Below are 25,954 nucleotides of genomic sequence, written 5' to 3'. Positions count from 1 at the left end.
GGGCGCTCTGGGCAACAGGACCACCCTGTCACTGGGCTCTGGTCGTGCAAGGGTGTCACCAGGACCTTTGGTGCCCTGGCCGGCTTTGTGCCCTGGCCGGCTTTGTGCCGGGTGATCTCCCTGTAAGCGGGGCTCGGGTCTTTGGGTTTTTGCCGGCCTTTTGCCACGTTGCCCCATGGTTCGGCTGCCCGGGCAGGTGGCAAGCGTCTGAGGGGGGTGAGCAGCACCGTCTCTGCAGCCGAGGCGGGAAGCGGGGCTCCTAAAGCCCACCGTGGTGGTGAGCTGCAGTCAGGACGGCCAGCCCATAACTCGGGCGTAGATGGGAGCCTTGAAGTGCACGGGGCTCGTTGAGCGGGCCGAGCCAAGGGAGACCCGCCTGTAAGGAAGGCCGTGAGCATCCCCTGTGCTTAAGGGGAGGTGCTGGGAGGGACGAGGGACCCTTCCCTGTGAGCAGGCCGGTGTCCCTGGCCCCGGCCTTTCAGAGGCGTGGGGCTGAGACGTGCAGGGCTGGGCGTGCCCTGCCCTAGCCCTCTTTCTGTGTGCTGTCAGCCCCAGGAGCAGCTTGGGAGGAAGAGAGGCACGGGGGAAGGCAGGAGGCTGGGAGGCAACGGTGCCTGCGAGCCCGGGCCCAGGTCCGGCCCGGGCAGGCCTGGCAGTGCTTTGAGCTGGGCCAGCGCCCTGGAAGCAGGGCTGGGGCCTCTGCTCCATCCTCCGGGTGGGGGAGCTGGCGCCTGACTGTGCCCCCCTTCCAAGCAGCAGCTCCTGGAGAAGAAAGGCGAGGCATCGTGAGGAGCGGCGGGCTGAAGAGAGGAGTGGGGCGAGAGAAGGGAGCTCTGGACAAAGGGGACCTCCCTGTTACCGGGGCTGCGGTCGCACGAGACCGTTGCCGGCACTTCCGGTGCCCTGGCCGGCGCTGCGCTGGGTGACCTCCCTGTAAGCAGGGCTCGGGTCTCTGGTCTTTTGCCACCTTGCCCCACGGTTTGGCTGCCCGGAGAGATGGGCGGCCCTGTCAGGAGAGCGAGCGGCGCTGTCTCCGCGCCGAGGGGGAAATGGGGCTCTCCGGACCCCACGCCCGCCCTGTAAGCAGGGGAGGGCCGTTTCCCCGGCCCCGGCGGCTTTCTGGCTGCTGGCGGCCTGGCCAGCGTGACCCCCTGGAGTCGGGGCGTGTCACGGCATTTGTCCCTTGGCTACCCGTGAAGCCCCGTGGCACGTTGAGTCGCTGTGGCCTGCGTGCGTCCTGGGGGGCAGGTCTGGGGCTCTGCTCTCCTGCTCGTGGGAAGGGATGGCTCCCCAGACACTGGCTGCACAGAGCTCGCTCTCTCTTCCGGGAAGTTTTGTTTGTCCCTGTCTGTGTGTGTGTCTGTGTGTGTGTGCCTGCCTGTGTCTGTGTCTGTGTCTGTGGGTGTGAGTGAGCGAGCGAATGAGCTTCTCGTTTAGGCCCCTGTTGAAATCACTGCAGCGTACTTAGCTTAAACTTCCCGGGAGGGAAAGAAGGGCTCTGTGCAGCAACAGGGGGTCGGTCCCCTCTGAGCCCGCGAGCGGAGGGCGAGTCCTGGCTTGCCCCTCCTTGCCCCTCCTTTCGAAGGAGAGAGCGAAGCCCCGTGGCCGTAGCGCGGCCAGCGTGCGACCCGCCTGTGTTCAGGGCCCGGGTCTCTGCCTGGGTGGCTGCCTGTCCTGGCTGGCGACCTGCCAGCGTGCCCGCCCCGTACTCGGGGCGAGTGCCACGAGCCGTGGAGCCCTCTGTCCCCAGGAGCCGCTCGGCCGCCCTGTAATCAGGGCTGGGCGGGCTGCTGTAGGCAGCCAGCAGAGGCTGCCCTGTAAGTCCGGGGCTGGCCAGTGAGTGACCTGCAGGCCCCGGCACTCTGCAGTGCCGGCAGCGGCTCGAGCCCCCCGTAAGGAGGGGCGCAGCTTCCTTGGCCGCCGCTGTTGTGTGCCCAGCTCCCCTTTGTCCAGAGTTCCCAACTCCGAGCCCAGCTCCAGCGCCGGCCGGCACTGCACGCGTGGCAGCCCCGGAGCGTCGATTGGGTGAGAAAAGCTGATCTGTGAGGTTTTTTTGGGGGAGGCGGGGGGTGGTGGTGGTGTTAGGTTATACGGGGTTGCGGGTGGGAGGGCGTCTGGGATTCGGGTGGTGCTGTGGCGAGCTCTGTCCGGGGGCCGGCGTCCTTCTCACACCCGACGGCGTCCTTCTGCCGTTGCAGCAGCTGGTGGTGAACAAGGAAGAGACGACCAACGCGTGTAGAAGGGCCTGCAAAGGTAAGAGCGATCGGGGGGATGAGCGGCAGCGGGCTGCCGAAGAAGCGAGAGAAAGCAGTCCTCAAGCATCCCTGCCCCTTTGGGGATGTTTTCTGTGCCTCTCAAGCAGGTACTTGGTTCTTGGCAGTTCCCCAGAGTTTTAGAAACTGCTCCAAATCCACCTGAAGTTGACTCGACTCCCTGAAGTTGTCAGGAAACTCCTTTTTTTAGTTTGGTGTGGCCGCACCAGCTGTGGGGAGAGGGAGGGCTCTGCAGCCACCCGAAGTGTCCTTTGAGGCTGTGTGGCATGCCGGGGGAAGAGCAGTCGGGAGCAGGGATTTGGAGGTGGTTTCCCCTGTTCTGAATGCTTCTCTTTCAGCACCTGCACGGTTCTGATGTAAAAAGTGGAAGTGTTGAAGCCTGAGCAGCAGGCCCTGAGCCGAAGCTGCTAACTCAGTATGTGATCATTAGCGAGATACGTATGGAAGACGTAGCTATCTTGAATGTATATTTATCTTTCTTTGTGTGTGTAAAAAACAACAGGGTCATGGAGACCGTTGTCTGTCGCTGTGGCCTGATGCGAGACCTTGCGCCTAATGCAATTAGATAAGCCGAGGAACTCCCTTAGCTTCTCCCCTGAGCCCTGGCCAGGCTCTGGGGGAATCTAATGTGAGATTGAAACCAGATATTTCCGCTCAAATCAAAGGTGCCAGCTATTCTGGCTTGCTGATTTTTGGGTATATAAGGCTGGACCCGCTCACAGCGACTTTGGAAGCCTCCCCTACGGGTGGACGCACCGCGTAGGACTTCCCACTTGCCGGGAAAGGCTCTCCAAATCCTCGCTGTAACCGGGGCTGCCCAGCGCCTGCGGGTCTGGATGATGGGAACGGGTGCAAGTGGTAATGGGTCTTTCTTAATCGCTATTCCCTCTCTCTCGGGTAGTAATGATTTGATGCATTACCCTGTATTTTCCTGTTTGTTTGAGTGCACTATTCTGTGTTTTCTTACTGTATGTTTTCTGTATTATTCTGTTACATTATTTAGTTATTTCTAGTAAAAGATGCCTGCGCTTTTCATTCTGGTGTCTGAGTTTAATTGATACCCCTAATCAGCAAAACAGGGGGAGATCAGGTGGCGGTTTCCAGAGACGAGGTTGGTGGTGGGACGGTGTCGCCGTAGGAGCGATTTTATGTTGGTTTGGCTTTGGGCTGAGCTGTAGCCGGCAGGGCGCTAGTTCCTGGCAAGGGGATGGACGGGGGAGCCTTCGGGCCAGCCAGAGCTGCGGCTGCACGTGTTCCGCACGGGACTGGTGTGCAGAGCAAAGTGGGGAGGGTTTCTGAGAGCGGACAAGGCCCCGGCCCTCCCTGACTGTCTTGGCCTCCATCCTTCTGCATCTCGAGGCTGAGGAGGCCGTCAGTAACTGCAGTGTTCCCATGTCCTTCCGAGAAGCGCTGCAAACCTGCGCCTTAGGAAAGTCAAAAGAAAGCGTCACCGCCGCGAACTTGTGAGTTTGAGTGCCGCTTCCACAGCGGAGGTGTTCGTTGGAGTGGACTGGGGTCAAATTGCTGCCCAGTTGGGGGCAAAAGCAGGAAAGGTTCCTTTTGAGAAATGCAAGGTGCTGCTACCGGTAAAGGTGTAAACGATCGGCACGACCGCTTCACTTCTTAACCTTCTATTTTAATGCCGTTAAAGTTGAGACAGACCCCGGAACGTGCCTGAGCGAGCTGCCAAGAAGTGCAGCACACCCGTGAGCTCCGTGAAGGAAGTGAAGCAGCAGCAGCAGCTGCCACTCCACAACCATGGAGTGTTTTCCTCCACTCCCTCCCTTTCTCCTGAACTTTCTCTAATAAAACTTGAGCGGTTCAGGAAGGGTTTGCCCTGCCTGTGCCCAAACTTGAGGCAACGGAGCCCCGTTGTGCTCATCTGCAGCTCAGAAGTTGTGTTGGCAGGTGAGTGCTGGCGAGTGGGAGTGGAGGTGGCCGGGGGCAGTATCCCCCCTCGGGGGGCAACATCCCCCCTCGGGGGGCAACTCTCAGAGAATGCCCGGGAACCAACGACAATCACGTGTCAGGCTAACGCTTTCTTTCCCTAAAAGGCTGCAGAGCCTGGCTGGCGTTTTTCCTTCTTTCCCGAAAGCCTTGCAGGTGTGAGTGACGGGCCGCCGCCCGAGCACCTCATGATGTCAAACGCAGTGGAGAAGTAGCTTGCACTGCCACCGGGATCAGTCGTTCTCCAAGAGTTTGTTTAGATCTCATATGTAGCTAAAAATCCCAGGTGAAGACTCAGTCACCCTTCAGAAATACCAATTACGATTCGTATTGCGGTAGCGCTGAGGAAACCAGTGCCACGTTCCATTTGACATGGACTCACCTACAGAGATCATCCCTGTGCTAAGTCCTTAAAGACATACATGCACGAGACCCAGACAAGGGTCGTTAAACCCTTTTGACAGCTGGGGAGCCAAGGCAGAAAGGCGCGCATGCTGTTACTAGCGCTCCCGTGGTAAAGGTTACACTGCTCCGACCCGCTCTTCAGTATTCTCTGGTTTCTTCCTCTGCCCCTTGCAGGCGTTCAACAGTGTCCTTTATCCCTGAGGTAACCCCTCGGGTTCCCCATGTTTGTTGTATTTCTGTTTAAGTATTTTCTCAGCTTCATGCACTCGTGGTCGCCACACGCTAGTTCTGGGGTCTTCTCTGCCCGGTTAAAATCACATGCTCGTATGGCTTCTTGTCGTGTTACTGACAACAGTGGAGGCGGTTCAGCCTGAGCAGGGACTGTCCTCGTTAGTTGGCAGTGCTCACGATCTTCATACTATGTCTGCATTTCATTCTCTTTTGGGGAAAGAAAAAAGTCAAGTTAATCAGTTTTACTGTCTGCGCATGCGTCGCGGTGGCCCCGGGAGTGGCGGACTGGCAGCTCCTACAGCGCGAGTTCGCGGGACTGAGGGGCAGTTCAGGCGGTTAATCCCGGTGCTGGTCGCTATAGTTACCGCAGGGGGGAGGGTGGGAGCGTGGGCCGGGCTGGATGAGCCCCAGCAGCGGGCAGTGAGGCTGTGGGCAGCGGCCCCTCCCTGTCCTGGGAGGTGCTGGAGGAGGAGCCGGTGCGATGCGCGGGAGCAGCAGAGAGAAGGTGAGCGGGGCCGCGTGGTCGGTCGCCTGGCGGCTGCCGGGTAAAGCCGCAACGGGGTGGGTGTCCCGCGGTGCGGCGGGACCGACAGCAGAAGCCGCTCCGGGTCGGGGCCGGTCGGCGGCGTCGCTTCCCCGGGCCGTGCTTGGCCGGGCTTCCAGGTGCGTGTGCGACGGAGGGGGGGGGGTGGTGTGAAGGTGACCGTCACCTCTCTTCACAGCTGAAAAATCACAACCCAAACACACCTCTTACAGCCCCCCCCCCCAGTATCTCCCCCAAGTCACTGTCACCGCCCGGACCCTATTCCGGGACTGCACCTTGCCGCGGGTCACTGTTTCCGCCCGGACGCTATTCCAGGTTGCACGCTCTCCCTGGTCACTGTTTCCGCCCGGACCGTATTCGGGGTTGCACCTTGCCGCGGGTCACTGTTCCCGCACGGACCCTATTCGGTGTTGCACCTGCCCGCGCACGGCCGTACGGATGGTCATGCTCGGATAATTCCGCCCCCCCCGCGCTGTCGGCGGGTGCTCGGGGCGTAAAGAGGGGAACGGCAGCGCCGGTGCCGATCTACGGCAATAACGGTCAGTGCTTCTGCCTCTTGCCCTCTTCCAGAGGCTGCACTGAGGACACGCTGCCTGGCCTTAAGCCCGGTGCTGGTCACTAGAGTTACCGCGGGGGGGGGGGAGGAGCGTGGGCCGCGCTGGAGGAGCCCCAGGGGCGGGCAGTGAGGCTGCGGGCAGCGGCCCCTCCCTCTCCGGGACGCTGCTGGAGGAGGAGCCGGTGCGAGCCGAGGGAGCAGCAGAGAGAAGGTGAGCGGGGTCGCGTGGTCGGTCGCCTGGCGGCTGCCGGGGAAAGCCGCAACGGGGGGTGCCGCGCGGTGTGGCGGGACCCGCGGCAGAAGCCCCTCCGGGTCGGGGCCAGGCGCGGCAGCGGCGCTTCCCGGAGACGCGCGGGGCTGCGCTCGGCCGGGCTTCTGGGTGTATGGGCGACGGGGGGGTGGGAAAGCACGGTGTCCCCGTAGGGTCAGAAAGCCGGGACGGCCGCCTGTGCCAGTGTGGGAGGCGCTGTAGTCACGTGAGCGGGGCTTCCGGTCGGCCCTGTTGGCTCCCCGGGGCACGCCGGGAGCTGTAGTTTGTCGGCACTCGGCCGCCCGGCAGCTGCGTCGATGCCGGGCGCGCGCGGCACGGCACAGTCCTCGCTACCGGCGCGGCCCCGCGGCACTGCGCGAGGGGCGGTTTTGTGGCAGGTTCGTGCGGTTTCCCGCGGGCTGCCCGCGGCTCCCCCAGGACCGGTGTGCCCGTGCCCTGGCAGTGCGCATGCGCGGTGGCGGCCCCCGGAAGTGCCGCAATCCCCAAGCGCTTCCCCAAACCTGCACGTGGGGTTCTGGGAGTGCAGGGCTGTGGGGTGGCTGCATTCACCCCACCCCCTCCAACCCTCGGCATCGCCCGTGGGGACTGCGGAGGGGGTCAGAGAGCAGACGGGGTGAGCTGTGCTGTGGGCCAGAAATGGAGGCAACGTTTTGCCTTCCTGTGGCTTGAGAACAGACGCGTGTGGCTGATTGAGGGGCTCAGAAACAGACGGAGTTGTGTGGCTTTGGGCTCAGAAACAGAGGTCAAGTCGTGCATTTTTGGGACTTGAGAAGAGGCTCAGCAGGCAGGTTTTTGGGCTCAGAAAGAGGCACTAAGGCAGCTGGTTTGGGGGCCAAAAGCAGAATGCAGTTTGGCTGGTTTTGCAGGCAGGTGAGAGGTGGAGGGTTGTGGGAGGGTCCTGGGGGCTGCGGGGGAAAGGAGGGGGTGGGTGTCGGGGTGGCATGGGACCCCGAAGCTTGGGAGGCCGGCGTGCACCAGGCCAAACTCCACGTCTGCGGTGACTGGCGGCGCTCTGTCTTGCAGGTGATGGAGAGGAACCTGGTGAATGTGGGAGCATCCCAGTGAGATGATGTGCTCCTGATGAGGATGGATTCTGGAGCGTGCTCTCTGAAAGGTAAGTCAAGGGGCAAAAGCTGTGAGTAGGGTGGGGCCAGCAGAGGCTCTACCATCAGGGCTGTGGAGAGGGCTATTTAGGCTTCCTTAAGTCTGGGGGAAGAGAGCAGGGTCTGTTCCACAGGAGGTGCATGTTCTGGCCTGTGTCAGTGTACTCGTGTCATTTGTGGTGTCTGTGTTCTGTCTTGTGTGCGGTGCCTTCCCCATGTCTCTGTGGTACCCCGTGGGCTCTCTGCACGGCGCATGCACCTTGGTAGGCATCCATAGGGTCTCGGATGCCTTGCTGCTTTGGAAAAGAGCCCGTTGAGCACTCCCCGTCTCGTGAGTGGAGCTTACGGTGTCTTTTGCATCACAGATGTTTGTGGAGGGTTGCCTTTGTGGAGGAGATCTGGGCCAGAATGACAGCTCTGCTCTTCAGAGTTCTGTTTCCATAGAGGTCCCTCCCCTACAGCACTTCACCCCCCGCCCCGTGTCCTTGTGGTCCTCGGCCTTAAAGCCCGGCTCCTCCCACGTCGGTTGTTCTGGTTGTGTATTGCACTGCAGCACTCGCTGTCGGTTTTGACTACGCCTTGCTTTGCAGGGCTTTGTGTTCTGCAGGTGACACAGGGCCATCTGGATCCCCAGAGCAAATCCTCGAGCGAGGTTTGCCGGAGCGTACAAACGCAAGCGAAGGAGGAGCGGGAGCGGGGCCCGTTGCGAAACATCTTCCTTGGCTCCCGGTTAGGAAGGCTGACACCGTGGGAGCGTGTGGAGCAGCGACGCTGCCGAGGCGCACGGTGAGGCAGTTCCAGGGGTGGGTTTAGAATGGGGGTGATCTGCCACTGTGGCAGGTGGGCAGTGGAACGGATGTTTGGAGTGAGGGGTGGATCGAGTGGCTGTTGAATGAGCGTCAGTTTCTGAATGTGTCTAACCTTGTGTGTGTGAAGTTTTTTTCATTTCAGGTTATGTTTAATGTTGAGATAGTGAATGTTTTTTTAAAATTGTGTTTAATAAAAAGCCCAGGTGGGGGTTCGATGTCTCTCTTACTCAGACAGAACCCTTCCTCAGGCTTTCTCTGTGCCCCAGAGCTCTCTCACAGTCTTCACTGCTGTCTTGGATGTCTCCATTCAGTCGCTCATCCCCGGGGGACATCTGTATGTTGCTGGAACGCCTTGACTTTTGCACCGTGTCCCAGAGCCGCCCTCTGTCTCTCTTTCAGTCTCAGCACCCTGCTCCTGCTGTCATCACACCTACTGAGGCCAACCTCGTGCCCCACAGCCCCCTTTTGGCACCGTGGCGCACTCTGCACCCTTCTTCCTCCCTGAGACCCTTTCCTGATGCCACCTTTCATCTGCAGAACGCTTGCGTTATCCTCTGTGCTAGCTAGGATACCTACCTGGTCTGCTGAGGACACCTGTAGTTTCTTCAAATCCCCTTCGGAATTCTTCATCATGTCCTTGAGCATACTTTTGGCTGTCCTCCTCTGCCCTCCTGAGACTCCAGGGCCCTCGCTGTGTCTGCAAGGCTTCTTTTCTTACCCTCCTAACTCCTCTACTCTGTATAACAGTGTCTTCCGAGTCCTTTTGCGTACTCCACCGCGCTCTTGTGGCACTTCAGCTCCCTTTGGATTTTGGTTTTTGGCGCTGTTCAGAGCACTCTTCTCTTACTCTCTGGCGTGTCAGCCTGCACACGTATGTGGGTTGGAACTGCCCTGCCTGGGGGCACAGCGATGTCGGTCAGGGGAAGAATAGCACTAAGAGTCTGTAGTTAATGTTGATTTGCCTGGACTGTTTAGGTACAGCCCCCTCAGAGCAAGCAGCCCTCAGCAGCAGGCAAGGATGTCACGGGGATGACCGGAGCTATCTGGGAGAGGCTGCGGGAGTGGTAGTTGAACAGATGGAATCTCAAAGGTGTTAAGGCTCGTGTGTGTAGGGCTTAATGCTGTTTTGTTTCTATGGTTTTTTTAATGGCAGGCTGTAATGAGACCCTAGACGGTGTTCCTACATGGAGTCAAGAACTCTGGAATTGTTAAGCTGTCACTCAGCATCCAGGTGACCTGCTTAAAAATTTTTTTCAGATCCAGAGGGACAATATATGCACCAAAGAGTGACAGAGGCAGCGAGCAGGGCACTGTAAGAAGGTGGGTCAGCGTGTGGTGTCGGAGGAGAAGACGTGACTGGTTGCTACATGACTGGCTTATCGGTTTGGGGTTTTTTTTGTTTTGAAGGTGCAAAGCAGGATATCGGCACCGGAGGTGACTCGGGCAAGGTGAGATGAGTCGGCTGAGTTATTTTTCAGTTATTTTTCATGTGTCGTACTGTTGGTGAAGCTAGAAGCATCTCCTGTTGTCTGTGTCTTACAGGTGGTACCCAGGCCTCGACGTGGCGACCGGTAAATGTCAGAGGCAGGGTGGGTGAGTGGCCAAGGTAACGGGGCAGGAGATGGCAGTCGGTGTGGGCAGGCTGCAGGTTCAGCTTGTGCCTCTCGCTTTGGTTTATGCAGGTGCCACATGTAGGCTGGGAGGGGCGAAGCCGCGTGCCGCTGAGCAGTCCAGGACAGCGAGGCAGTTGTCGGCTGGGTCAGGGTTTCAGTGCAAAGAATCACGTGGCAGCTCGATGAAGCATTTCTCTTTGGTTTTGCAGGAGCCGGGCACGCTGCCTTTGGAATCGGACGAGCGTTTGAGGTGAGCTGGGTAGTAGAGAGCAGGAGCACGGTGCTGGTGATTTCTCGTAAGCACAGTGGTAGCTCTCTGTCTTTTGGTATCGTAGGTGCCACGGGCCACGCTGGCCGCAGCGTCCGACACTGGACTCTGCACAGAGCAGCTGAGCGGAAAGCCCCGTGGCTGTTGAGGTGGAGGGTGTTGTGGCAGAGGTGTGTCAGCTGACGTGATGCTGACTGCTGGCACTGTTGGTTTTTTTGCAGATGATGAAGAGGAACCTGGCAGCTGCAGGAGTGTCCCGGTTAACTGATGTGTTTTTTGTTGAGGATGGATTCAGACCCCCGGCCCTCTGAAAGCTGAGTTGAGGGATGAGGGACCGCTGCCCTACGGTGTCTAATCTTGACTTCAGTTAGAAAGAGACTTTACAAAATGGAAACCTTTCTCAAGGAAGTTTCATTTTATGAACTCTCCATCAGAGTGGATCTTCAGAGATGATGTATTTGGCAGTAGTACTCTTGGATGGTGCAGCTGGCCCGATGTCCCTGCTAATTATGGAACACACCAAACGCCCCTCTCGTCAAGTTTTCTTTGTGTATTTTGGAGATAGTCTAATGGTATCAGCTCACAGCTGGGCAAGTTCAGGGAATGCAAAAGGAATATCAAATTCTTACACATCTAATAAAAACGTTTCTATAAGTGTATGCCCACCTTTATACTAAAGAGTGAAGGACTGAGCTTTATTCTTTATTCTTTGTTTTACCCTTTAAAGTTTTACACTTCACTTCTGATTTTATTGACCCAGCAAGCAGGATGTGCAGCAGCAGCAGCAGCAGCAGCGCAAGGGCCACGGCGGATCCGTCAGCTGTAGGTTGTGATGATGGTACAACCTAGTCCTGCAGCCTCGCAGGGTTCCCTCCCTGCAGCCCTGCTGTAAGGACGGGATGAGACATTCCGACACCAGCAAGAGCGTTTGTTTTTATGGGCACGATGTGCTCAGGATCGTATCGATCGGCCTTGCTGGTGATTTGAGGAGTTGAAATTGCTCCGGCCTTGCCAGGGTGTGTTGTATGTGGAGCTGACCTGTTCACGCAGAGTCCTCCCCGAGCTCCACTGCTATCCTGTCCCTTGTTCTGACGGAACTTTCTTCTGTGTTAGTTTTTCAAGATGCTGGAATAGGATTTGGGGTTTTTGTTTTTCAGGTGTGTTGTTGTCAGCATCTTCTGATGCTCGACAGGTTCCCCCGGCCAGGTTTGCCTGGTGGCCGTTAACCCCCTGACCACGGGGCCAGCCCTGTGTCGCTGCCACGGCACAAAAATACCCCAAGCACCCTGATTCAGGGTCTGCAATGGGATGGAAAAAATACAGGATTTTTGGGGAAAAAAACTTCGATTTGGGGCTCCTGGGAAAGCCAAACCTGCCTGGAGTGGTGCAGCTGGAGAGCAGAAAACTCACCCTTTTCATGCACAAAACCAAAATTCACCAATTTTGATGTTGTGGAGAAGTGCTGAAAAAAACCGAAGTGGAGTATTTTGGAAAAGCAAAAACCTCCAGTTTCTATTACAGAAATAAAAAAGACAGACTCAATTTGGGGAAAATCTGGGGTGTAGACGGTGGCTGTTTGAGGGGCATTGCTGGGGCTTCTCTGGTGTGAATTACGCGGTGAGGGTCAGTTCTCCAGAGTGGATCATCATTTGGGGTTGTCCCAGGTGAGTGGTTAAAATGGCTTATTGCAGACCGTTATTGTCGCATGCGCACTGGCGGCGGCAATGTCGTGCTCGTTGCTGCCACCGTGTAGCCAAAAGGGGTACTGCAGCCCTTTATTGGTGCATGCGTATTAGCACCGCCGCTTTCGTGCTGCCTGCTGCCGCCCTGTGGCCAAAAGCGGATACTGCAGCCCGTTATTGGCCCATGCGCATTGGCGCCGCCGCTTTCGTGCTCGTTGCTGCCGCCGTGTGGCCAGAAACGGGTACTGCAGCCCGTTATTGGCGCATGTGCAGTCTCGCCGCCGCTTTCGTGCTCGTTTCTGCCGCCCTGTGGCCAAAAGAAGGTACTGCAGCCCGTTATCGGCGCATGGGGAGTAGCGCCGCTGCTTTCTTGCTCGCTGCTTCCGCCCTGTGGTTAAAAGTGGGTACTGCAGCCCGTTATTGGCCCATGCGCACTGGCGTCGCCGCTTTCGTGCTCGCTGCTGCCGCCTTGTGGCCAAAAGCAGGTACTGCAGCCCGTTATTGGCACATGGGGAGTAGCGCCGCTGCTTTCTTGCTCGCTGCTGCCGCCCTGTGGTTAAAAGTGGGTACTGCAGCCCGCTATGGGTTCATGCGCATTAGTGCCGTCGCTTTCTTGCTCGTTGCTGCCGCCCTGTGGTTAAAAGCGGGTACTGCAGCCCGTTATTGGCGCATGTGCAGTCTCGCCGCCGCTTCCGTGCTCGTTGTTGCCGATAAGTGGCCAAAAGCCGGTACTGCAGCCCGCGATTGGCGCTTGTGCTAATCGCGGGGTGCAGTAGCGGCTTCTGGCCAGAAGGCGGCAGCAGCGAGCACGAAAACGGCGGCGCCAGTGCGCATGCGCCAACCACAGACTGCAGTACCCGATACTGGCCACAGGGCGGCAGCAGCGAGCAAGGAAGCGGCGGCGCTACTGCGCATGCGCCAATAACGGGCTGCAGTACCCGATACTGGCCACAGGACGGCAGCAACGAGCAAGAACGCGGCGGCGCCAGTGCGCATGCGCGAAAAACGGGTTGTAGTACATGCTTTTGACCACAGGGCGGCAGCAACGAGGAAGAAAGCGGCGGCGCCAGTGCGCATGCTCAATAACGGGCTGCAGTACCCGATTCTGGCCACAGGGCGACAGCAGCGAGCAAGAAAGCGGCGGCGCCAGTGCGCATGCGCGAAAAAGGTTTGTAGTACACGCTTTTGACCACAGGGAGGCAGCAACGAGCAAGAAAGCGGCGGCGCTACTGCGCATGCGCCAATCACGGGCTGCAGTACCCGATTCTGGCCACAGGACGGCAGCAACGAGCAAGAAAGCGGCGCCGCCAGCGCGCATGCGCGAAAAACGGGTTGTAGTACACGCTTTTGACCACAGGGCGGCAGCAACGAGCAAGAAAGCGGCGGCGCTATTGCGCATGCGCCAATCACGGGCTGCAGTACCCGATTCTGGCCACAGGACGGCAGCAACGAGCAAGAAAGCGGCGGCGCCAATGCGCATGGGACAATAAGGGGCTGCAGTACCTGCTTTTGACCACAGGGCGGCCAAAAGGAGGTACAGCAGCCCGTTACTGGCGCATGTGGAGTCTGGCCGCCGCTTTCGTGCTCGCTGCTGCCGCCTTGTGGCCTAAAGCAGGTACTGCAGCCCGTTATTGGCGCATGGGGTGTAGCGCCGCTGCTTTCTTGCTCGCTGCTGCCGCCCTGTGGTTAAAAGTGGGTACTGCAGCCCGCTATGGGTTCATGCGCATTAGTGCCGTCGCTTTCTTGCTCGTTACTGCCGCCCTGTGGTTAAAAGCGGGTACTGCAGCCCGTTATTGGCGCATGTGCAGTCTCGCCGCCGCTTCCGTGCTCGTTGTTGCCGATAAGTGGCCAAAAGCCGGTACTGCAGCCCGCGATTGGCGCTTGTGTTAATCGCGGGGTGCAGTAGCGGCTTCTAGCCAGACGGCGGCAGCAGCGAGCACGAACGCGGCGGCGCCAGTGCGCATGCGCCAACCACAGACTGCAGTACCCGATACTGGCCACAGGGCGGCAGCAACCAGCAAGAAAGCGGCGGCGCTACTGCGCATGCTCGAATCACGGGCTGCAGTACCCGATTCTGGCCACAGGACGGCAGCAACGAGCAAGAAAGCGGCGGCGCCAGTGCGCATGCGCGAAAAACGGTTTGTAGTACACGCTTTTGACCACATGGCGGCAGCAACGAGCAAGAAAGTGGCGGCGCTACTGCGCATGCGCCAATCACGGGCTGCAGTACCCGATTCTGGCCACAGGACGGCAGCAACGAGCAAGAAAGCGGCGGCGCCTGTGCGCATGCGCGAAAAACGGCTTGTAGTACACGCTTTTGACCACATGGCGGCAGCAACGAGCAAGAAAGCGGCGGCGCTACTGCGCATGCGCCAACGACGGGCTGCAGTACCCGATTCTGGCCACATGGCGGCAGCAACGAGCAAGAAAGCGGCGGCGCCAGTGCGCATGCTCAATAACGGGCTGCAGTACCCGATTCTGGCCACAGGGCGACAGCAGCGAGCACGAAAGCGGCGGCGCCAGTGCGCATGTGCCAACCACAGACTGCAGTACCCGATACTGGCCACAGGGAGGCAGCAGCGAGCAAGGAAGCGGCGGCGCTACTGCGAATGCGCCAATTCCGGGCTGCAGTACCCTATTCTGGCCATAGGGCGGCAGCAACGAGCAAGAAAGCGGCGGCGCCAGTGCGCATGCGCGAAAAACGGGTTGTAGTACACGCTTTTGACCACAGGGCGGCAGCAACGAGGAAGAAAGCGGCGGCGCTATTGCGCATGCGCCAATCACGGGCTGCAGTACCCGATTCTGGCCACAGGACGGCAGCAACGAGCAAGAAAGCGGCGGCGCCAGCGCGCATGCGCGAAAAACGGGTTGTAGTACACGCTTTTGACCACTGGGCGGCAGCAACGAGCAAGAAAGCGGCGGCACCTGTGCGCATGCACCAATAACGGGCTGCAGTACCTGCTTTTGACCACAGGGCGGCCAAAAGGAGGTACAGCAGCCCGTTACTGGCGCATGTGGAGTCTGGCCGCCGCTTTCGTGCTCGCTGCTGCCGCCGTGTGCCAAAAGCAGGTACTGCAGCCCGTTATTGGCGCATGGGGAGTAGCGCCACCGCTTTCTTGCTCGCTGCTGCTACCCTGTGGTTAAAAGCGGGTACTGCAGCCCGTTATTGGCCCATGCGCACTGGCGTCGCCGCTTTCGTGCTCGTTGCTGCCGCCCTGTGGCCAAAAGCAGGTACAGCAGCCCGTTATTGGCACATGGGGAGTAGCGCCGCTGCTTTCTTGCTCGCTGCTGCCGCCCTGTGGTTAAAAGTGGGTACTGCAGCCCGCTATGGGTTCATGCGCATTAGTGCCGTCGCTTTCTTGCTCGTTACTGCCGCCCTGTGGTTAAAAGCGGGTACTGCAGCCCGTTATTGGCGCATGTGCAGTCTCGCCGCCGCTTCCGTGCTCGTTGTTGCCGATAAGTGGCCAAAAGCCGGTACTGCAGCCCGCGATTGGCGCTTGTGTTAATCGCGGGCTGCAGTAGCGGCTTCTGGCCAGACGGCGGCAGCAGCGAGCACGAAAGCGGCGGCGAGACTGCACATGCGCGAAAAACGGGTTGTAGTACATGCTATTGACCACAGGGCGGCAGCAACGAGCATGAAAGCGGCGGCGCCTGTGCGCATGCTCAATAACGGGCTGCAGTACCTGCTTTTGACCACAGGGCAGACAAAAGGAGGTATAGCAGCCCGTTATTGGCTCATGTGGAGTCTTTCCGCCGCTTTCGTGCTCGTTTCTGCCGCCCTGTGGCCCAAAGCAGGTACTGCAGCCCGTTATTGGCACATGGGGAGTAGCGCCGCTTTCTTGCTCGCTGCTGCTGCCTTGTGGTTAAAAGCCGGTACTGCAGCCCGTTATTGGCCCATGCGCACTAGTGCCGTCGCTTTCGTGCTCGTTGCTTCCGCCCTGTGGCCAAAGACGGGTACTGCAGCCCGTTATTGGCACATGTGCAGTCTCGCCGCCGCTTCCGGGCTCGTTGTTGCCGATAAGTGGCCAAAAGCCGGTACTGCAGCCCACGATTGGGGCTTGTGCGAATCGCGGGCTGCAGTAGTGGCTTCTGGCCAGATGGCGGCAGCAGCGAGCAAGAAAGCGGCGGTGCCAGTGCGCATGCGCCAATAACGGGCTGCAGCACACGCTGTTGTCCGCTATCGTGTGCCTATTCTTTTAGGGGGAGGACAGCCAGGCGACTGGAGTTTCGAGAGAAGAAGAGGGGCCTGAGGAAGGAAGGAGAAAGAAGCGTCTGACCTGTCCAATTCTCCGGGCACTGCTGAGAGCGAGAGCTGCAGTGAGTCCCAGGCCCTTGGGACCCTGTCGCCCCCCTTATATGTCCCAGTCCCTTCCTGTCCCTCTCTTCCCCATTCTGTGATTTATTTTTTTTTCTTCTCTATACCTTTTTTTTATATTATTCTGTCCTGCTCCCCCTTACTCTCTCACTTTCTCTCTCTCATCCTGGTGTTCCCTTTTCTTTTTCTGTCTGCACTTTTGAGGATGAGTTATTTGACAACCTGGCAAACGGACTAATCAATTAATTAACTTGACAATGAAACTAATTTTTGAGTGTCCTGACGGTGAACTACCTTCCTTATAAGAATGAAAACTCTGCCCAGGTTAAGACCCTTTCCCTGAGCATGTGTAGTCATAGAAGCATTACGTAAGCCATATTCTAAATGCATGTTAATCACTAGCAATCAGTATCTAATAGGTGTGTTTGGAAAAGCACTAGGATCTGATTTTTGTGTGTAAGAGAAGCATGAAAACCTGCTGTTGGTGTACGTGATTTGTGGAAAAGTCCCCCAAGCAGCCAGGCCTGAATAAATACGGTATCTCTCCTGAGCGTGTTCAGATGGGTTTATTGCACGCCGGGCAGGAATCCTGTTTTGGGATAACAGTTTTTTGGCGACCCAGATGGGACGGCTGTAACGCCCTGTCCGGAGCGACTGGCTGACTCTTGGCGGGGAGACCCTCGCCCCCGCCCACCGCGCATTCGCGGCTGCTGGCCACGCCTCCGCCTGTTTGCTGCGGCTGGCCACACACACACCCGCCCCCCCCCCCCCCCCCCCCCGCATGCGCGGTGGCAGTCCCGGGACTGGAGGACTGGCAGCTCATAGAGCGCAAGTTCGGGGGCCTGAGGGGCATGTCAGGCGGTTAATCCCGGTGCTGGTAGCTATAGTTACCGCTGGGGGGGGGGAGCGTGGGCCGGGCTGGAGGAGCGCCAGGGGCGGGCAGTGAGGCTGCGGGCAGCGGCCCCTCCCTGTCCGGGGAGGTGCTAGAGGAGGAGCCGGTGCGAGCCGAGGGAGCAGCAGAGAGAAGGTGAGCGGGGACGCGCGGTCGGTCGCCTGATGGCTGCTGGGGAAAGCCGCGCGGTGCGGCGGGACCGGCGGCAGAAGCCGCTCCGGGTCGGGGCCGGGCGGCGGCGCTTCCCGGAGCCGCGCGGGGCCGGGCTTCCGGGTACGTGGGCGACGGGCGGGCGCTGTAGTCACGTGAGCGGGGCTTCCGGTCGGCCCTGTTGGCTCCCCGGGGCACGGCGGGAGCTGTAGTTTTCGCGCACTCGGCTGCCCAGCAGCTGCGTCGCTGCTGGGCGCGCGCGGCACGGCACAGACCTCGCTACCGGCGCGGCCCCGCGGCGCAGGACGAGGGGCGGTTTTGTGGCGGGTTCGTGCGGTTTCCCGCGGGCTGCCCGCGGCTCTCCCGGGACCGGTGTGCCCGTGCCCCGGCAGTGCGCATGCGCGGTGGGAGGTGGCCGGTGGGGCTCCGGTTGCGTGCTATCTGCGGCAACAATGGCCGGTGCTGCTGCCGCCTCTTTCCGTCTTCCAGCGTGGTGCGGCTGCGTAGTGAGTGAGTGAGCGAGGCTGCGTGAGTAGGGGGATCGCGTGTTGGGGGCTGTACTGTGCAGGGAACGGGGGTGACCGCGCACCGAGGGGAAACTCGGCCTGTGGGAAAAATGGAAACGTGGCCCTGGGAAAATGGCCGTGGAGAGGGGCCGGGCTGTGCTGTGCTTGGAGGGGACGTGGCCAGGCACGGCTCCCCACGGGAGTCCTTCAGCCTGGGGGGTTTGGGGTGTGGTGCTGACAGCGCTGGAGAAAGAAAACCTGAAGCGGCACTAAGGAAGTGATGCCCTGCCTGTGCTGGTGCTGCCCCGCAGAGAGGTGGGGCTGGGCCCTCTGCAATTCTCAAGCGCTCCCCAAACCTGCACGTGGGTCTCTGGGGGTGCAGGGCTGTCGGGTGGCAGCATTCCCCCACACACACCCCTGGGCATCGCCCGTGGGGACTGCAGAGGGGGTCAGAGAGCAGACGGGGTGAGCTGTGCTGTGGGCCAGAAATGGAGGCAACGTTTTGTGTTCCTGGGGCTTGAGAACAGACGCGTGTGGCTGATTGAGGGGCTCAGAAACAGACGGAGTTGTGTGGCTTTGGGCTCAGAAACAGAGGTCAAGTCGTGCATTTTTGGGACTTGAGAAGAGACTCAGCAGGCAGGTTTTTGGGCTCAGAAAGAGGCACTAAGGCGGCTGGTTTGGGGGCCAAAAGCAGAATGCAGTTTGGCTGTTTTGCAGGCAGGTGAGAGGCGGAGGGGTGTGGGTGGGTGACGGGGGGGTGGGGGTGGGGGGGGGTGTGGTGGAGGACGGTGTCCCTGCAGGGTCAGAAAGGTGGGACAGCCGCCTGTGACGGCGTGGCGGGTGCTGTAGTCACGTGACTGATGCAATAGATGTAGTGAAAGAGCAGATGTTGTTTCCAATAAAGGTTGCTTTCTTCAATCAGTATTTTGCAGGTTGTAAACTTAAGGCAGGTGAGAAAACTTGCTGCTGCTCCCTTGGCTGCTTTTATGTCTTCTGGTGGTTCACCCCTCCCCTTTTGCCAGGTGATTGTGGTCAGGGTGGTGGGTGGGGCCTGGCATATATGAGCCACAGCCTCTCCTCAGCGAGGTCATTCTGCTTTTGGGCATCTTTGAGGTCAGTGCTCTGGTGTTCCTGAAGTTAGTGGCAGATCTTGAGGTGTTGAAGCTCTTTAGGTAGGTGTGTTTTGATCATCACAGAAAGAGATGTCCATGAGATAAGAGTTTCAGGATCAGTTAAGGTTCATCAGTGTATATAATATGAAATACACTGGTCTGTAGAGGTCTATTTTCAGGTAAGTACTTTTGTATTGACTGGGTGGGGTGGGTAAAATGGTTTAATAGTGTACACTTACAGTTTTTCTTTTCCTTCTAGAGGCACTGCATTTTCCTGGCTTTTTCTGTCTTTAATGAAGAGGGATCTTGTTTTTTTCCCTAGTATTACTGGATACATTGGAAGTCGTTGATATTATCTGTCTAAATAGGACTAATGCTGAGGTGATGGAGCAAGGGTTAGAGTGAGCATCTTGTATGTATCTGTATATAGGGTTTTAGCATTGCTTAAGGAAGTAGCATGGATGTAAGGCACAGTGTCTTTCAGGATATGGGATGGCTCATAGTGTTTTCCTAATTGTCCACAGAGCAACATATTGTTTTGCAGGTGCTGTGTAGGCAGCCTTTGGAATAGGATGAGTGTTTGAGGTGAGTCAGGATAGCAGAGAGGAGGGCCAGGCGTTTTCACAGAAACACAACTAGACTGTTTGGTCTTTTGGTGTCATAGGTGTCACAAGTGATGATGGCCGTAGTGTCCAACACCCAAACTGGCATGGAACAGGTGAGCAGAAAGTCCGATGTTTTTGAGGAGGAGCTTTTTGTGGGAGATGGTCGCGTCAGCTGACACGATGTTGGCTCCTGGTGCTGTTTTTGTGCAGCTGATGAAGAGGAACCTGGCGTCTATAGGAATATCTGGGATAGCGGATGCGGTTGCTGTTGAAGATGGCTTCAGACCCCCAGCCCCCAGATAAGTTGAGAGACTGGTGTTTGGGAGAGGGCTCTGGGGCGAGCCAAGGTTGGGAATGGGAGGGAGGGGTTTTCAAGTTAACGTAGGGGAGAGGACCGTCCAGGAACAGTGCCTTTTGGGCAGGGAAAGGGAGCAGGTTAACTTTCTGCCCAAGACTGCCATGTGCCAGGCAGGGCAGTTCTAGCCTATGGCTATGTTGTTGTGTAGTTTGTGTTTTCTGTTTTATGTGTCCTAGAGCTTCCTCAGGTCACGACATCCTTGTTGCTCTTTGTGCCGAAGTAGCACAGCGTGCGCTTCAGGCACCATCTCTAGGGTCTAGAATGCCCGGAGTCATCGGCAGAATGCCGGTCGGGTGCTTCTTTTATTGCGTTACAAGCCTAAAGCATGGATAGGTCTCGGAAGTTTCAGGTCGGTCTGCTTTTGTAGCATTGTTCTAGGCTGCATTAACATCTTTGATCTCGAGCGGTCTATCATTGCAAAGACCTTTTCTGGATGTTCTTCCCTGCATCTTTCTATGCTTAGGTCTTGAAGTAAGCTGTCTTGCATATGACTCATCCCAGTTGCTCGTGTCTGTTTTTGTCTTGGGCCACAGTGTTTGGCTCTTCTCAGCCTGCCATGGATTCTTCCTCTTGGCCCCCTAGGTCTTCTCATCTGGCACTGTCTCTGGCCGAGGGGTCATTCTTAGAGAGCTTGTTTTAATGTGTCGGTCACAGCATTTGTCTTATATGTGTGCAGTGTTGGTCTGTGCCTGTTTATGTCTGGGTTGGAGCTGCTCTGCCTGGGGGCACAGCAGTGATAGCCAACAAAAGAATAGCAATAAGAATCTATAGTTAATAGGGTGATAAGGCTAGATTTTGTAGGCCAAGGTGTGCAGTCTGTTTCACAGCAAGTAGCCATATATGCAGCAGGCGTAAAACTTTTCTTTGTAGTGTTATACAGAGATGCTGGGGATGACCAGGTTGTGTTTAATGGCAGGCTGCAATGACAATCTAGATGGCATACCTAAAGGAGACCTCTGGAATTGTTAAGCTGTCACTCGGCATCCAGGTGACTTGTTCGATGCTATTTTTTCAGGTGCAGAGGGGTGACCCGTGGGACAAAGGGTGACGGAGGAGGTGAGCGGAGCACCGTGAGAAGGTAGGTCGACGTGTGGCGTCAGAGGGACGACGTGACCGGTGTCTATGTGAGTAGGCTATAAGCATGTCTTGTTTTGAAGGTGTGAAGAAAGACAGCGGCACCAGAGGCGAGTTGAATGAGGTGTGGTATGACCAGTGTGCTCAAATATCAGTTATTTTTCAGGCATCGTATTGTTGGTGAAATAAGAAGCATCCCCTGTTTGTGTCTTACAGGCGGTATCCAAGTCTCCACAGGAGAATCCGTGACTGGCAGAGGTGGGGTGGGTGAGCACACAAGGTGAAGAAGTGGGAGAGGGTTATTGGTGTGGGTGGGCTGTAGTTTTGGGCAGTATCCCACCAAGTGTTACTTTGGTTTTTGCAGGTGACATTCGTAGCCTTGGAAGGGTGAAGCCACATGCTCGACGAGCGGTCTGAGAAGGTGAGGCGGCATCGGCCGGGTCTGCGTTTAAGAGCAAAGCGTCCCACGACATCTAAGCAAAATGTTTCTCTTTGGTTTTGCAGGTGCTGTGCAGGCAGCCATTGGAGTCGGATGAGCATTTGAGGTGAGGTGGGGCGGTAACAAGGAGGAGCAGGGGCGGGTGACTTGTCAGAAGTGCAACGGTGATTTTGTGTCTCTTGGTATCTTAGGTACCACAAGCAACGATGGCCGCAGTGTCTGACTCTGGAACGAGGAGGCGAGCGGCGCTTCTGAGGAGGGTGTTATGAAAGAGGTTGCCATCGGCTGGCATGACACTGACTGGTCACACTCTTTGTGGGTGTCCTGCAGATGACGCAGAGGAACCTGGTGGCTCAGGAACGTCCCAGTTAGCCCATGTGGTTATTGTGGAAGACGACTCTGGCCCCTGTTCCTCTGAAAGCTAAGTTGAGGGTCCAGGGTTGGGAAGGGTCTGGGTGGAAGGGACAGGGTTGGGAATTGCAGGGAGGCCTTCTCATGTTAGCGTAGGGGAGAGGACTGTGCAGGAGCAGTGCCCTTTGTGCCCACAAAGGGAGCGAGTTAATTCTCAGCACCAGAATACTGTGTGCTGGGCAGGGCAGTTCCAGCCTGTGTCTGTGTTGTGTATTATGTGTCTTATACCATGCAGTCCTCAGGTCTTGATGTCTGTGTAGCTCTTTATGATCAGCTGGCATCTCAATAGCCCTCCCAAGAGTCTCACGTGCATCAACTCATCGGCTTAGTGCCCGTCGAGCCTTTCTTGTCTTGCAATTGTAACTCGAAGCGTGGATTCATCAGGTGCGTGTTGCATCGAGGATGTTCTTGAGCAGTGGTCTCTAGCGTGGGCGAGCTAGATGGCATCTGCAGCTGTGTTTTTGAGAGTTTTTTTGGCACGTGGTAGTCTTCTGGGATTTCATCCCCATGTCTTAGGCCTTGAAGCCCGGCTTCTCCTGTATCCGTTGTTCTGGTTTCAATGGTAGCTTTGTCTCACAGGCTGCAGCGGTCGACTCTCATTTTGGGGCCGCTTCAATGCGTCTGTGCCATCGTGGTGCTGTAGGGCTTCTCTGCCGGCAGCATCTTCCCTACGGTCATCGTTCTTCTCGCTTGTGGTCTTCTTGTGTCTCACAGTCGCTTCACTTGTGGTGTCTGTGTGTGGTGTAGGTCTGTGCCAGGGGTGCAGCTGTCCTGCCCAGGAGTTTAGCTGTAGTAAAGATGAGGGGAGTGTAGGTTTGTAGTTGTGTAGTAATAACCTGGATCTGCCCAGATGCTTTTGGCAAAGATCATACAGTCCATCTCCGGGCAAGTAGCTGTAGACAGCTGCCACAGAGTTAATCTCCTTGTGTTTGGCAGGTGCCGGAGGGTGGACTTGCTGGGAGTGGCAGTTTGTGCAGTAGTTGAGTGGGTTGAACATTGAATGACTCTTAGCTTGTATGTGGGGCTCAATATTTAGGGTTTTGGGTATTTTGGTAGTAGTTAGAAGGGAGACAGAAATGGAGGACAAAGCTTTGGTCTCATAAAAGTCTTGGTTAACAACGAGGTGGCTTGCCTTATGTCGTTTGGGTTGTTTAGGCGCAAAGCGAGAAGCTGCTTCCTGAAGGGTGATGGAAGATATCAGAGCATCTGTGTGACCGGTGGCTCTGATGGGCTTACTCTGGTTTTATTTTCTAGGTGTGAATCAATGTGCGAAGTGGGATACCTGCACCCTTGGACTTTGGCAAGGTGAGTGATGACCTGTGTGCTGATGCAGCAGTTCTTTGAGGTGTCATAATATTGTTGTAGCTAAAATCATATCCTGTTTTAGTTCTTTCAATGGTGATCAGGCCTTGGCACAGCAGATGGAAGAATCCATCTCTGAGCGGCTGAGGTAAATGAGCAGGGGAGAGGAAGCACCGTGAGCCAGCTGAGGATTCGGGCCGCATCTCACTCCATGCTTTTTTGTCTGTTTATTTTGCAGGTGCCACTCTCGTTCCCAGAGGGTTGATGTTGCAGAGTCAAGGGCAGTTTCAGAAAAGGTGAGAGAGTTGTTAATCGGTCTGATCAGACCTGAATTGCTGAGGATCACGTGGCAATTGGAATGACCATTTTCTTTGCTTTTGCATGCATTGGGAAGTCTCTGCTCAAACAGCAGAGGATTTGAGGTGAGTTGGTGGAAGAGAGGAGCAGCAGGCTCGGAGATGCCGAGTGGGCAATTGCTTCTGAGTAGGATGGTGGCAGCATTTCTCCAGTTTTGTGGCTTCCATGAGAGATGGGGGGGGGTGCAGCATACAGTTATTGGGAGCGGTGCGGCTCTTCTGAGGAGGGTGTCATTGCGGTAGAGGTTGATACAGGTCGGCGTGTCGGTGACACGTGGTGCTCTGTCTTGCAGGTGATGAACCTGGTGAATGCTGGGAAACCCCAGTTAGATAATGTGCTGCTGATGAGGATGAACTACGGACTGTGCTCTCTGCTTTGGTCCCTTGACTTACCTTTCAGTGGGTGGGGTAGGGTGAGAAGAGGGGGTAGGACATCAGGGTCAGTGGGAGGGCTCTTGAGGTTTTGTTAAATTGGGGGCAGATAGTGGGCCTGGGGCCTGTGTATGGCAGTGCGTGCGTCTCTGGGCGTTCTGTTTGGTTTTGTCTGATGTGAGTGTTACGCTGTATGGCATTAAAGTGGCAAGAGCATTGCGTAGCTCTATATCTGTATTGTGTGACCTTGTCAAGCCAGTGTTCATGTGAGTGGGAATTGAGAAGATCTCAACTGAATTGTGAGGTAGCACGAGGGAAGCCTGTACATCAGCAATAGCTTTCATATTTTTCTTGCAGGCACCTTGTGGCAAGAAACTAGAAATGGTGAGTGATACTGGCAAAGCAGCTCTGAGATGAGTTGGTAGAGTTGTGTAGTATGCCTAGTGTGCCTTAGTTATGTGATGTGTCAATGTTTGTCTTGACCTTCACTGTTGAGGACCCTCTGGCATACTCACATCCTACTCTGCGTGCAGTCACCATCCATTGCATTTTGCAGCCTTGAGTTATTGGGACAGTGCCCATTCTGTCTTGGTAGTCAGTGTGATATAGAAGCTCAATGTTACTGATCCAGTTCAGCATTGTAGATGTATTTGGTTGGTCTTTCATGTAACTTAGTCTCAGACTAAACCACCAGGTCTCATCTCTGTGACTCTTTCTTGTGAGGTCTTCCAAGGGAATCTTCCCTGTGTCTTTGTAGTCTTTAGTCTTTCACAGCATTTTGTCTCAACTGCTCACTGGGGGGTTATCGCCCATATATCATTCAGTGTTCTGGCATTCTCACACGGCAGGCCACACGGGGGTGTCTGTGTCACGTCACCTCGGCATCGTTGCGTGTACTGTCAGGCTGTGTCTTTTGGACTGGCATTAAGTCTACCCTGTGTGGTACTGTTGGATCCTTAGGCCATGTTTGTGAGCATGTAGATGTGTGTGTTTGAGGTGGTGCTGCTTTGTGTGTTTGTAGCCATTCTCGATGGGGTGGAAAGGTCCCAGAAGGGGATGATAATGTGCTGGTGAGCGTGGCCTGTTGGGGTGGAGGTGGTGTAGGTTGGTTTTGGAGATGGCCAGTAGTTATCAGTAAGCAGGCTCTAGAGTTCCCTCTTTTGTCTTTTGCAGGTACAATAGGGCCACCGGGATTCCAGAAGCCAATCCTTCCATGAAGTTTGCCGCAGTGTACAAAATGAAGCAAAGAAGGACCGGGAGGGGTACACAGAGGGAAACATATTCCTCTTCTTCCAACTATGAGGGCCTGTGGTGTGGAATCACGTGAAGTGGTTGTGATGGTTTGAGGTGTATGATGGTGCGGTTCCAAGCATGGTTATGGTATTGGGGTGATCTGCCCCACTGACAGGTGATGGTTAGATAGAGTAGATGTTAAATGAGTGTTAGTTTCAGAAGGTGTCTATCCTTGTATGTGAGGATGTTTTTCATTTCAGGGTATATTGAATGTAGCGAGAGTTAATGCGTCTTTTAAAAACAGTGAAGAAACTGTTGAGCAGGGGGACTTCTTTATCTCCCTGACCTGGTTTATTGTCACTTAGTCCTGGCTGCTCTGTCGGGTGATGTTCATGGCCAGCATTTGGGTGGATGTTAGGCTCAGGCCGTGGTGTTCGCAGGCAGGGTGATTTCGGAGGCCTTCAGGAAGCAAGTTCTGAGGAGTGCCGCAGCAATGGGGCAAGGAAGTGTTGCGGGGGTCAGATGGCCGGGTGGGTTTGCTGAGAGCAGGGGGTGGTTAGTGGGGTAGCTGAATGAGTGGTGTGTTTAGAATGTGTCTGCCTGTGCATGACTGTTTAATGTAACTGGGTTTTTTTTTGTTGCAGATGGTGTTTTTTGAGTAGGTAGAAAACAAAAAAACAGAATAAAAAAACCCCCGCTGGGGGATTTTTTTTTTTCCCCTGGCTGGGTTTTTTTTTCCCCGGTCTCGGCCACTCTGCAAGGTGATGATCGTCGCCAATGTTTGGATGCAGAGCGGTGTAGGGATGGGGTTTTTGCAGGCAGGGCGGTTTTGGAGGCCTCTGGGAACGGCATTCCTGAGGAGCCATGGAGCCACGGGGTGAGGGCGTGTTGTGGCGGTCAGGGAGGGGGATGGCTTTGCTGAGAGCAGGGGGGGGTTAGCGGGGTAGGTGAATGCATGGTGTGTTTAGAATGTGTTTGCCTGTGCATGACTGCGTAATGTAATGTGGGTTTTTTTGTTGCAGGTGGTGTTTTTTTGAGTAGTTAAGGAAAAAAGTAAAATACCCTAACTGGGGGATTTTATTTTTCACCCGGGTCCTAGCCATCAGCAAGGTGACAGTTGTTGCCGA

General features: G+C 56.5%; 1 protein-coding gene and 1 long non-coding RNA gene across 2 annotated transcripts; both read left to right on the top strand.

Annotated features, from left to right (window-relative positions):
- Window positions 1-11,474: 11,474 nt before the first annotated feature.
- Window positions 11,475-16,567, top strand: LOC141923666 (uncharacterized). The gene is made up of 2 exons (XR_012623375.1): window positions 11,475-11,684; window positions 15,903-16,567. It is a non-coding gene; the product is annotated as an uncharacterized LOC141923666 (long non-coding RNA).
- A 231-nt stretch (window positions 16,568-16,798) lies between these two features.
- LOC141923709 (uncharacterized) lies at window positions 16,799-25,727 on the top strand. The gene is made up of 11 exons (XM_074825335.1): window positions 16,799-16,894; window positions 17,211-17,569; window positions 20,656-20,718; window positions 20,931-20,977; window positions 21,079-21,114; window positions 21,873-21,948; window positions 22,819-22,869; window positions 22,952-23,014; window positions 23,105-23,162; window positions 23,952-23,978; window positions 24,768-25,727. The coding sequence occupies exons 1-11, from the start codon at window positions 16,799-16,801 to the stop codon at window positions 24,774-24,776; spliced, it is 885 nt and encodes a 294-aa protein (XP_074681436.1). The 3' UTR covers window positions 24,777-25,727.
- Window positions 25,728-25,954: the final 227 nt, after the last annotated feature.

The sequence above is a fragment of the Strix aluco genome, chromosome 5 (assembly GCF_031877795.1).
Source record: "Strix aluco isolate bStrAlu1 chromosome 5, bStrAlu1.hap1, whole genome shotgun sequence".
NCBI lineage: Eukaryota > Metazoa > Chordata > Aves > Strigiformes > Strigidae > Strix > Strix aluco.
This window is presented reverse-complemented; position numbering and strand designations above follow the sequence as displayed.

Coding starts and splice junctions, on each gene's coding strand:
- LOC141923709 (XM_074825335.1), top strand. CDS start 16,799: ATGCGCGGTGGCAGTCCCGGGACTGGAGGACTGGCAGCTCATAGAGCG. Junction 21,949..22,818: donor TCGAAGCGTGGATTCATCAG/GTGCGTGTTGCA, acceptor TTTATTTTCTAG/GTGTGAATCAATGTGCGAAG. Junction 22,870..22,951: donor CACCCTTGGACTTTGGCAAG/GTGAGTGATGAC, acceptor ATCCTGTTTTAG/TTCTTTCAATGGTGATCAGG.